Source organism: Scophthalmus maximus, chromosome 7, assembly GCF_022379125.1.
Source record: "Scophthalmus maximus strain ysfricsl-2021 chromosome 7, ASM2237912v1, whole genome shotgun sequence".
Lineage (NCBI taxonomy): Eukaryota > Metazoa > Chordata > Actinopteri > Pleuronectiformes > Scophthalmidae > Scophthalmus > Scophthalmus maximus.
In genome coordinates, this window is record NC_061521.1 from 26760624 (window position 1) to 26772500 (window position 11877).

The window sequence follows — 11877 nt, forward strand, 5'->3', positions numbered from 1 at the left end:
ATCCTGCTCTTAGCTTAGCACGAAGACTGGAAATAGAGGGAACAGCTAGCTTAGCATTCAGATAAGAAATAGAGGGAAACAACTAGCCTACCCCCCTAACCCTTAGTTTAGCATGATGACTAGAAGATGAGGAGCTGGTTAAAGCTCTCCTCCTCCTCCTGTTCCTCTTCTTCTTCTTCTTCCTCCTCCTCCTCCTCCTCCTGTTCCTCTTCTTCTTCTTCTTCCTCCTCCTCCTCCACTTCCTCTTCCTCCTCCTCCTGTTCCTCTTCTTCTTCTTCCTCCTCCTCCTCTTCCTCTTCCTCCTCTTCCTCTTCTTCCGCCTCCTCCTCCTCCTCCTCCTCCTCCTGTTCTTCTTCTTCCTCCTCCTCCTCCTCCTCCTCTTCCTCTTCCTCCTCTTCCTCTTCTTCCGCCTCCTCCTCCTCCTCCTCTTCCTCCTCCTCCTCCTCCTCCTGTTCCTCTTCTTCCTCCTCCTCCTCCTCCTCCTGTTCCTCTTCTTCCTCCTCCTCCTCCTCCTCCTCCTCCTGTTCCTCTTCTTCTTCCTCCTCCTCCTCCTCCTGTTCCTCTTCTTCTTCTTCCTCCTCCTCCTCTTCCTCTTCTTCCGCCTCCTCCTCCTCTTCCTCCTCCTCCTCCTCCTCCTCTTCCTCTTCCACCTCCTCCTCCTCCTCCTGCTCCTCCTCTTCCTCTTCCTCCTCCTCCTGTTCCTCTTCCTCTTCTTCTTCTTCCTCCTCCTCCTGTTCCTCTTCCTCTTCCTCCTCTTCCTCCTCCTCCTCTTCCTCCTCCTCTTCTTCTTCTTCCTCTTCCTCTTCCTCCTCCTCCTCCTCCTCGTCCTCTTCCTCTTCCTCCTCCTCCTCCTCCTCTTCCTCTTCCTCTTCCTCTTCCACCTCCTCTTCCTCCTCCTGCTCCTCCTCTTCCTCTTCCTCCTCCTCCTGCTCCTCCTCCTCTTCCTCTTCTTCCGCCTCCTCCTCCTCTTCCTCCTCCTCCTCCTCTTCCTCTTCCTCTTCCACCTCCTCCTCCTCCTCCTGCTCCTCCTCTTCCTCTTCCTCCTCCTCCTGTTCCTCTTCCTCTTCCTCTTCCTCTTCCACCTCCTCTTCCTGCTCCTCCTCTTCCTCTTCCTCCTCCTCCTGCTCCTCCTCCTCTTCCTCTTCTTCCGCCTCCTCCTCCTCTTCCTCCTCCTCCTCCTCCTCCTCTTCCTCTTCCTCTTCCACCTCCTCCTCCTCCTCCTGCTCCTCCTCTTCCTCTTCCTCCTCCTCCTGTTCCTCTTCCTCTTCTTCTTCTTCCTCCTCCTCCTGTTCCTCTTCCTCTTCCTCCTCTTCCTCCTCCTCCTCCTCCTCTTCTTCTTCTTCCTCTTCCTCGTCCTCTTCCTCCTCCTCCTCGTCCTCTTCCTCTTCCTCCTCCTCCTCCTCCTCTTCCTCTTCCTCTTCCTCTTCCACCTCCTCTTCCTCCTGCTCCTCCTCCTCTTCCTCTTCCTCCTCCTCTTCCTCCCCCTCCTCTTCCTCTTCTTCTTGTCTGGTTCCAGTAAACTTTGGCGTGTCAGTCATGTGACTCTGGCGCTCTGTTGATCAACGTCCCGTCCAATTAGCAGATGTAATCGTTCTGTAATGAGGTCTGATGTCGGGCCCCAGTGGTAATTCCTTGCCGGAGGGCGGATGATCACATGTTGAGCTTCTTAATTAGACCCAAAGCAGAAAATCATTATTTGCATTATTTGATTGACTGAGTTTGGTGCAGAGTCAATCTGAGACAATCTGAGATACACGACGAGAATCTAATGATTTAATTACACTTGTAAGCTCTTTGGATGAGACCTGAGTCTGGATGAGGAGAGAGGAGAGAGGAGAGAGGAGAGAGGAGGAAGAAGAAGAGGAAGAGGAGGAGGAGAGAGGAGAGAGGAGGAAGAAGAAGAGGAGGAGGAGGAGAGAGGAGAGAGGAGAGAGGAGAGAGGAGGAAGAAGAAGAAGAGGAGGAGGAGAGAGGAGAGAGGAGAGAGGAGGAAGAAGAGGAAGAGGAGGAGGAGAGAGGAGAGAGGAGAGAGGAGGAAGAAGAAGAAGAGGAGGAGGAGAGAGGAGAGAGGAGAGAGGAGGAAGAAGAAGAAGAGGAGGAGGAGGAGAGAGGAGAGAGGAGAGAGGAGGAAGAAGAAGAGGAGGAGGAGGAGAGAGGAGGGAGGAATAATAAGAAGAGGAGGAGGAGGAGAGAGGAGAGAGGAGAGAGGAGAGAGGAGAGAGGAGGAAGAAGAAGAGGAGGAGGAGGAGAGAGGAGAGAGGAATAATAAGAAGAGGAGGAGGAGGAGAGAGGAGAGAGGAGAGAGGAGGAAGAAGAAGAGGAGGAGGAGGAGAGAGGAGGGAGGAAGAATAAGAAGAGGAGGAGGAGGAGAGAGGAGAGAGGAGAGAGGAGAGAGGAGGAAGAAGAAGAGGAGGAGAGAGGAGGAAGAAGAAGAGGAGGAGGAGAGAGGAGAGAGGAGAGAATATAGTGTGATTATTAAAAAGAAAGTGATTAAATAAAATAGAGGGTTAATCTTTAACCACCCGCCAATCAACACAGACAGACAGAAGGTATCATACAGTAAAGAAGTAATATATTATATAATAATGATATTGTGATATAGAATATACTATAAAATAATAACAACATATTAATTATATGTAATATATTATCAAATGATAATATTATATAAAATATATTATATTCTAATTAAACTGTGCAATATTTATATTTATTCTCCATGTTAAATTATTGCTCTGTATATAGTATTTATATTTTATATCTTATATTTTGTACATACCTATTGGTTTAAAAAAATATATATTCTGCTCCACTTTGCTGCAATAACGCCCAAATGTCCCCGTTGTGGGACGAATATTGGATTCTTATCTTATAACATAATAAATAATTAAAAAATAACAACCATATAGTAATGATATATAGCATATTAATAATAGATCATATTATTATACTGTAAATGTGCTGCAGAACATGAGACACTGTGAATCTGAAACAGATTAAATAGATAATCTACATTTTCATAAATGAACAGAACAGATTAGTTCCTCACCGTTCACCAGCTGCCACCTAGTGTCACATCTGGGAACAACTACACTGATGATCCAGGTCCAGGTCCAGGTCCAGGTCCAGGTCCAGGTCCAGGTCCAGGTCCAGATCCAGGTCCAGGTCCAGCTCCAGGTCCAGGTCCAGGTCCAGGTCCAGGTTCAGATCCAAAACCTGGTACAGGTCATTGTTTTCTTCATTTATCTATCTGTGATGGACAACGTTGTCACAGGATAATAATAATAATAATAATAATAATAATAATAATAATAATAATAATAATAGTAATAATAATATTGCAGAGATCTTTTTTTTAATCAGTGGATAATTTCACTCGTCTTGATTTGAAGAGTTTTAGAGTTTCAGACACAAGAAACAAACATGAGGAGGAAGAATTTCTTTCCCTTTACAATTTTCAAGAATAAATTTTAAATGTGGAGAAACAAATCAACTGGTGGACAAAAGGTCGGCAGGCATCATAGATTTCAACGACAGACTGATTCCCTGACAGATGGACGCTTTGCTCTGTTGCCGGCTCGTACCTCGCCGTCCCAGCTAGAGATGTGTGTGTGTGTGTGTGTGTGTGTGTGTGGGGGGGGGGGGGGGGGGGGGGGGGGGGGGTGTCAGAGGTCACGGGCTGGCAGAAGCGGCAGTGATGGGAGACTGTCACGGCCCAGTGATTCGCAGTGAGCCCGACGAGTGGCGTGAACTCATTCTGTCCAGGCTCCGGCTGCTAAATGAGATCCACTGTCAGTTCATGAGGCAGAGTCTGACAGCGGCGCCTGTCGGATCATCAACAGGGCGACGTGTGGAGTCGGGTCAGACAAAGGCCTCTGATTGGCCCAACGTCCCTGATGAGACATTGTCACAGAAACATGATGGAGGCAGCCGAGACGGAGCTGATGGACATTCACTGGAGACAGAAGATACGTCATGTTACACCAGGTGAACAGACACAGTCAATTATCTTTAGTTCTAATAAATCATAAAGTATCTATTGATGGTCACAGTCTGCTCGTGTTGTTCCGAGCTGCAGAGACGGAATCAGGAAGTCAAATACCAGAATCAAATCATCTTTATTGAATATTCAAATTAAGCTTGAATATTAATGAGTCTATGTTTTTTTTAGAGCTGCAACGGTTAATCAATTAGTCGATTAGTAATCGACTACTAAATGAATTGGCAACTATTTTGATAATCGATTAATCAGTTCAAATAGTTTTTAAGGGGAAAAAAGTAATAATTCTCTGATTTCAGCGTCTTCAATATGAATATCTTCTGGTTTCTTTACTCCTCTATGACAGTAAATGGAACATCTTTGGTGTGTGGACCAAACAAACATCATCTCGGGGTTTTGGAGAAGCACGATCGATATTTTTCACCATTTTATTACATTTTATGAACAAAACAACTGATTGATTAATGGATAATATAATCAAAAAGATTATTCGATAATTCAAATAATCTTTAGTTGCAGCCCAAGTCTTTATTTAGTCTGTTTCAAAACCAGTGGACTCACAGAGAGTCTGGAACAGCCAGAGGAAGGGGAAATCCATATTCATAATGTGAATCCACATTTTGATTATTAGCCATAATGTCGACTCACCTGTCGAGGCTGAGGTTATGAAACGATGTATATGAACCTGAAGACGTCGCGATGTCAGTGAGAAGTACTACACTACCAACAATCCTCATGTTTTACATCGACGTCTCTGATTTGTTGGAGTAGTTCGTTCAATAGTTATGTTCACATGCTTTGAATGAAATGTTTCATGGTTTATTTTTTTAAAAACTCTTCATAAAAAGTTGAATGAAACGTCAATCAATGGAGCGAGTGTACCGGAAATTCACTTCCGGAACCGGAGCCGTTCAGAAGGTGGGCGGAGTCACCGTTGAAGCGCTGCTCTCTCTTATGATTTGTCCCTGACGGGCTCCTGTAGAACGATGACGCTCGCGTCCTCACGGATCTGATTGGTCGGTAGGTGGACTCCGGCTGTGATCTCCATCTCGAACTTTCAGCATAACCGTTACCATGGTGAGTTACCCCGGAAACAAGAGGAGCAGCTGCGAAGGACACAACCAGAACCACAAGTTCTAAATGCACATCAGAACCTCCGAGGTGTTCTGTAGCTCCGAACCGACCGACGAGCACGCGCACGTTTAAACCGTTGAATCAGATTTCGAAGCAGTCGCGCGCGTCACTAAGAAAAGGTACATGGACACACACACATACACACACACACAACACACACACAACACACAGACTCTCTCTCTCACACACACACACACACACACACTCTCACACACACACACACACAACACACAGACTCTCTCTCACACACCAACACACAGACTCTCTCACACACACACACACACACACACAGACTCTCACACACACACACACACACACTCACAGACTCTCTCACACACACATACACACAGACTCACACACACACACACACACTCACACACACACACACACTCACACACACACACACGACGTCAGTTCGAGGAGGGAGCTAGCTAACCGGTTAGCTGCCGAGCACAGTTAGCATTAGCTCATGTTGCTACAAACAACAGATGAAGAAGCTCCGTCGTTTTACAAAAGTCTTCTGTACAATAAGTTTTATATGCGTCAGATTCTACTCAACACAAATGTAATAACTTCAACACAACAGAAGAGAAACTCTCCAGACTCCGACGAGTCCCCGACGACCGACCGACGAGTCCCCGACGACCCACCGACGAGTCCCCGACGACCGACCGACGAGTCCCCGACGACCCACCGACGAGTCCCCGACGACCGACCGACGAGTCCCCGACGACCCACCGACGAGTCCCCGACGACCGACCGACGAGTCCCCGACGACCCACCGACGAGTCCCCGACGACCGACCGACGAGTCCCCGACGACCCACCGACGAGTCCCCGAGGTCTCGCGGTGGATCGAACCTCCTCGTGTCGCTCCGTGTTTTGCGTCACTCTCCTGATCAGATTTCTTAAATAGTATCAAATATTAATAAAACGAAAGTGTGTTGAGGGATCACGTTCTGCCGAACACACCAGGAGACACAAGCAGTCAGTACAAAGTCTAAAGTTCTGTTCTGTCGTTTATCTGTTATACATCCACAGGGAATTAACATTAAAATCATGTATTTTTAAATGGAGTCCGGCGCCGCAACAGGTTTATGTTCATGACAATAAACCGTCCGACACGAGCTGCACCTTCATGTTGACTCGACTTTTTTATCTCCAGATTGGAACATGTCCACTGTGCTGGACGAGACGGCAGCGGACGTCCCGGTCAGAGACATCACCGTCCACCTGTCCCGCCTGGCAGCTGCTGCACAAGGTGTGTGTCCTCAGCACGGCTGGAACATCTGTACCTGTGTGTTGTTGTCATCACCCGAGGAACCGGATTCACAACTGAGTTCATTGAACGCACCACTTTATTTGTGTTGTGGTATCAGGCCTCAATGAGCAGCAAGACAGAATGACCCTGACCACATTCATCTTCATCATCTTCATCATCTCCTACATGACTTGACAACGTGAAACGTGAGAAATGTTTTTCTGCCGACAGACTCGTTGGTTTATAAAAATGCTCGGGCGCGGCAGGACATCGGTCGGGTGTCCAGGGAGGAGCTTGAGGACCGGTTCCTGCGCCTCCACGAGGAGACGCTGCTCCTCAAACAGCACGTTAACAACCAAGACGACAAGATCAGGAAGTGAGAGATGCGCACACGCACACACACATGCACACTTGTAAATATTATCATTAAGACAACTTCATCTATGTGGGTTCATTATTGATGATGTAGGAGACAGAATCTGTGCTGCTAAAACTCTGGAGCCTACATTTCCCATAACACTGTCTGATGGTGTCTGTCGTGAGTCCGTCACAGACCTGGTCGTTCACCTGTAACCCATTGCTCCGCCCCTCAGACTGGGCACCAAGCTGATGAGGCTGGTGAAGGACCGTGGTCGGATGGAGCAGCTGGCGGCGGGCAGCACCAGGCCAGTCTCCAGGGTCCGGGACTTGGAGATGGAGGAGATGTTGGAGGAGCTCCAGGAGAAGGTGCGGGCACTGCAGGCCGAAAACGAGGGGCTTAAGAGGCGTCTGCTCTTGGCAAAACAGCAGCTGGTGAACTCAAAGGCACGGAGGCCTCCGCCGTACCGATACGTCCATTCGCGGGTCAATTCGGGGCTGAGAAAGCTGAGAGACGACTCGCCGCCGCCGCCCCTACGACCAAAGAGCGAGTCTCAGATGCTGAGAGGTGAGCGCCGAGGCAGAGCGGTCGACCTGTGACCCGACAGAAGAATTTTATAAACCGTCTCTCTGCCGTCGTGTCTCCTGCAGGAACTAGGAGTCCGGAGGAAAGTGCGAGGCCTCCTGCGCTCGGACAGCTGCCCCGGTACGGACACAGTCTGCTGGAGGAGGCCCGGGCCGAGATCCGCAACCTGTGAGTGTTACAATCCAGCAGCTGTCCGTCTGATGTATCTGATGTATCTGATGTATCTGATGTATCTGATGCTGGTTTGTGTGTGAACCAGAGAGAACGTGATCGAGTCTCAGCAGAGCCACATGGAGGAGGCGGAGGCGGCGTCGGAGCAGCTGAGGGAGGTGCTGAGGAGGAAGGAGGCAGAACATGAGGAGAGACTCCTGCAGGTCCGACAGCAGCAGACCACCAGACTCAGGTACCGGCTGAAGTGTGAGGACGATCGATCCGCTCCGTGTTCAACAGACTCATGATGCACCGGTGTAAACAAACCTTCACACACTTCCTGTCTGTTGCTACCCAGGTCACATGTGAGCGACAGCGTGGCGATGATCAAGCAGCAGAAGCAGCTGGCGGACCGGTCCAACAGTGTGGCCGAGCTGCAGGGTCGATTCCTCCAGCTGCAGGAGGTGAGAGGTGTTTACCGCCCGGCGTCCGGCTGCAGCGGCAGCAACATAATCAGTTCAATACTCACAGATCAATAATGTCTCCGTGGAGTCGACTTCAGCTCTTTGTTTATTCTCCGTCTTTCAGCCGAGGCCAGAAAACTTCATCTTCATCTTCATCCATGGTCTCATCTGCTGTTCAACTGTTATTGTTACAGGAGTAAAAGAAAAACATATATTTATCAATCACACTGTATCTGTACAGAAGTTTTCATACAGGGTCAGACTCAGTAGATTTTACAATCTTTAATTACTAATTAAAAACCAAAAGAAAAGGTGAATAAAAACATCTCATCCTAATAATGATGATAATATTAATTATTAACAAACAGGAAAAACAGAATAAGATTTATGAAAATGTCTAAACCAAATATAATCAGAAGCCAGACTAAAGAGAGAGCTGGTCCAGAGTGGTCTAGACTGGTCCAGAGTGGTCATGACTAGTCCTGACTGGTTCGAACTCTGGACCAGTCAGAACCGGTCTGGACCAGTGTGGTCCAGCTGTTGACAGCTGCCTCAGCGTTGGTTGAATGTCATTGAATGTTGGTCTGTGTCTCTCAGAGTCAGCGGACTCTGACGGTCAGTCACGATGCAGCGATGCTGAAGGTGGACGAGCTGTCGGCTCAGCTCAAAGTGGAGAGGCTGAAGAGTCTTGACGTGGAGAAACGGCTGCAGCGCTCCAACATCTCCCACATCCAGATGGAGCAGGTGAGTCCTGGTCGCTCCTCCAGTCCGACCTCTGGTGCCGGTCGTCAGGCCCTGAAGCACCTCCAGAATACATTATAGCTTTAAACTCAGGATTATAATTTCGGATACGTTGGGAACAATTGGACCAGATGAGTCTAAAAATACAAACATGACGTAAACAACCAGTTTGTAGTTTGTGTCAGACTCTGTCTCGTCTGTGGTGCAGCTGCAGCAGCAGATCAGTGAACTGCAGCAGGAGAAAGATCTGCTGATGGAGAACAACCAGCAGCTGGTGAACAGGTGAGAGGCCTCCGCCGAGTCACGCCGGTCCAGACCGGTCCAGACCGGTCCAGACTGGTTCAGACTGGTACAGACTGGTCCTGACTGTTTGAATTGTTTTGTCTTTGCTCTGAGGTCTGATTGAACTGAAGGACTGTCTCTGACTCTGGTTTATTATTTTATTCTTTGTCTCCAGAGCCTTCGACCTGTCTCAGCAACAGAAGTATCAGATCCAGGAGCAGCAGCTGAAATTACAGATCTCTCAGCTGGAGACGGCGCTGAAAGCCGACCTCGTCGACAAGAACCAGATCCTCGACAGAATCAAGGCTGAGAGGGGTTCGTTCATATCTACATTCATGTTCATATTTATATTTGTGAAGAGTACAGTAATGTTGTGCTGATCATCAAAGTGATATCATAAATGAAAAACAGTGATTATTAATAACCTGTTGGTTTTTATGAAGATGTAACTGAGAAGCTGACAGAAGAAAACAAGAAGCTTCAGATCCAGTTTCTGGAGCAGAAGCAACAAACGGAGGAACTTGCCGATCGTCTCAAGTTCTACAGCAGAGTGAGACCTCTTCATGTCGTTATCTATATACACGTCTGTGTTTTCATTAATAACACAAACGTGTATATAGATAACATATATAGTTGTGGTGACGGTGTGGTGACGGTGTGATCTGTTCACAGGAGAACGAGGTGGAAGCAGCTGAACTGACTGAGGCTCTGCTGCTCGTCAAGGTAGATACAGTGTGTGTGTGTGTGTGTGTGTGTGTGTGTGTGTTATGTCAGATCGCCAGAACCTCCTTACAGACTGTTTGTGTGTGTGTGTGTGGTTCCCCCTCAGACGCGTCGGTCCCAGCGCAGTGGGGACCTGGTCTTCCTGAACGCTCTGGAGGACCCGGACGCCGTCTCGGTCCGAGAGCTGCGAGCGGCTCACGCTGAAACCATCCAGGAGCTGGAGAAGACCAGGAACATCCTGAGCACGGAGAGCAAGATCAGCAGGAACTACAAGGTCTTGACAGCTGTTTGTGACTTCATGAAGAATTAAATCTCATCACTTAAAGGGGCGGTCAGCGATTTTAATCTAATAGACTTTCTGTAAAATTCTGTCTCTGTAAATTGTAAACAAAAACCTCACCACACAACGCTGTGTACAGTGTCACTCCCTGTCCTGTACTTCCTGACTCTGACCTGGTTCAATTCCACCTCAGGTTCCCTCAGCTTCCTACTGTCCAATAAAACATAAGAACATAAATGAACATGAGTGTCCACCATCGTGATGAAACTGATCTTCTCTCCAGGTGGAGCTGGAAGCCGTCGTACTGAAGATGAACAGTGACAAAGTGGAGTATGAGCAGAAGCTGGAGCGTCAGGCTCAGCTGCTCGACACCAGGACAGCAAAGATCAGGAAACTGGAAGGTGAGTTTGATCTGAAACGTCAGCAGGTGGAACGATGCGGCTTCAAAATCAGTGAAGACTTCCTGTCACTTCCTGTTCTGACCGTGTCCCGTCTCCGTCCTCAGCTCAGCTCAGAGACGTCGCCTACGGCACCAAAACGTTCGTCTTCAGACCGGACGTCGAGGACGAGGAGGAATCAGACGACTTCGACGAGACTCGTCACCTGGAGCGAGGAGAAAACCTCCTGGAGCTTCAGATCGTCAGCGCCTCGCTGTGTCCGTCTGCCCTGGAGGTGCTGGGCGACGGTGAGCCCTCCACCTTCTGCACCTACTCCTTCTACCTGTTCGAGCTGCACTCCACCCCCGTGGTGACAGGACACTCGCCCCGATACGGCTTCACGTCCAAGTATGTGGTGAGCGTGGACGAGCGCCTGCTGGACCACCTGCGCCGACACAACGTCACCGTGGAGCTGCACCAGAGTCGGGGTCTGGACTGGACCACGCTGGCCACCGCACAGCTGCCGCTGCAGCAGCTGCTGGAGCGGGACGGGAAGATCCACGGGACGGTGCCGCTGGTCGGTGAGTGATGCGACTTCACACCGACGTTTAGACTGAGTCATGTTTGAAATGGAATAATTGGTGGAGTGGAAGCTGATTCAGGAAGACGGAAACCGTGGATGTCTTCAGCGGAAATATTTATTATAAGAGCGCAATATTGAGGAGACTTCCGGTTCGCTACACAGATCAACAGGTTCACAGTGTGTGGCGTCCCAAGATAGTCTGCCTATCCCCAGTCTCTGTAGTGTATTTAGCTTTGAGTAATGTCGTCATCTCCTCGCGGATATGAGCCCCTCGAGTGAGACTTCAGCTGCTCAATGATTGTTTTGGCTTGCCATAGATGAGATGACCTTGCTTGGTGCCTGAGAAGACTCATCTCAAGAGTTTCTCAGGGAGGATAGATGAAAATTCCTCAACACCGTTCAAATCCCACAACGACAGAACACTGAACCCCCAGAAGCTCCGGCTCCCGAACTCGGCTCTTGGAGAACAATGAATAAAACATTTTATTAGGTTGTAAAGAGGATTTGTTCCTTCATCAGGTCCGTCTGCTGACGGGACGCCCCCCGGTGGCTCCTCCCCCGTGGGCTCTCTGGATTACTGGCTGAGGCTACGGATCCCCATGACACAAACCCTCCGCCTGTACAACGAGCGAGTGACGGCCGTGAGCTACCTCAGCTCCGCCCTGAGGGACGAGGCCCAGGTACCGAGCGGCTCACACAGATTCACCTTCTGCTCAGTGACGTGCATTTAACTGTGAACAACCCTCAAATCTTTTCTCTCAGCCACAGCAGCCAATCAGCAGCCAGAACCAGCTGTCAGTCACCGTTCATCGCTGCGGTGACCTTCCGTCCAGAAGCTCCCGGCGGCCCAGTCCCTACGTGGTCTACAGGTTCTTTGACTCGTCCGACCACGCCACAGCCACCGTCCACGACAGCTGCGAGCCCCAGTTCCACGACCTGCG

The 11877-nt window shown here is 49.2% G+C and overlaps 1 protein-coding gene across 7 annotated transcripts in view; it reads left to right on the forward strand.

Annotated features, from left to right (window-relative positions):
• Positions 1-5027: 5027 nt before the first annotated feature.
• Positions 5028-11877, forward strand: part of rpgrip1l (RPGRIP1 like) — a 12533-nt gene continuing 5683 nt past the window's right edge. For 4 of the 7 annotated variants that reach the window (XR_007030949.1, XR_007030950.1, XM_047333057.1 and 1 more), the window contains exons 1-18: positions 5099-5252; positions 6298-6393; positions 6625-6769; positions 6987-7318; positions 7402-7504; positions 7596-7739; positions 7845-7950; positions 8075-8146; positions 8548-8694; positions 8900-8973; positions 9149-9288; positions 9417-9523; positions 9646-9696; positions 9803-9970; positions 10260-10377; positions 10482-10934; positions 11456-11616; positions 11699-11877. The exon at positions 11699-11877 is cut by the window's right edge and continues 158 nt beyond it. Coding sequence is in view for 5 of the 7 variants with exons in the window: in XM_047333057.1 (XP_047189013.1) it covers positions 6306-6393; positions 6625-6769; positions 6987-7318; positions 7402-7504; positions 7596-7739; positions 7845-7950; positions 8075-8146; positions 8548-8694; positions 8900-8973; positions 9149-9288; positions 9417-9523; positions 9646-9696; positions 9803-9970; positions 10260-10377; positions 10482-10934; positions 11456-11616; positions 11699-11877 (2588 nt within the window). In the remaining 2 variants the exon portion in view is untranslated. Of the gene's footprint in view, positions 5077-5098; positions 5253-5902; positions 6120-6297; positions 6394-6624; positions 6770-6986; positions 7319-7401; positions 7505-7595; positions 7740-7844; positions 7951-8074; positions 8147-8547; positions 8695-8899; positions 8974-9148; positions 9289-9416; positions 9524-9645; positions 9697-9802; positions 9971-10259; positions 10378-10481; positions 10935-11455; positions 11617-11698 lie in introns of those variants that run through there. The other 3 variants (XM_047333059.1, XM_047333058.1, XM_047333060.1) reach the window with 3 other exon arrangements.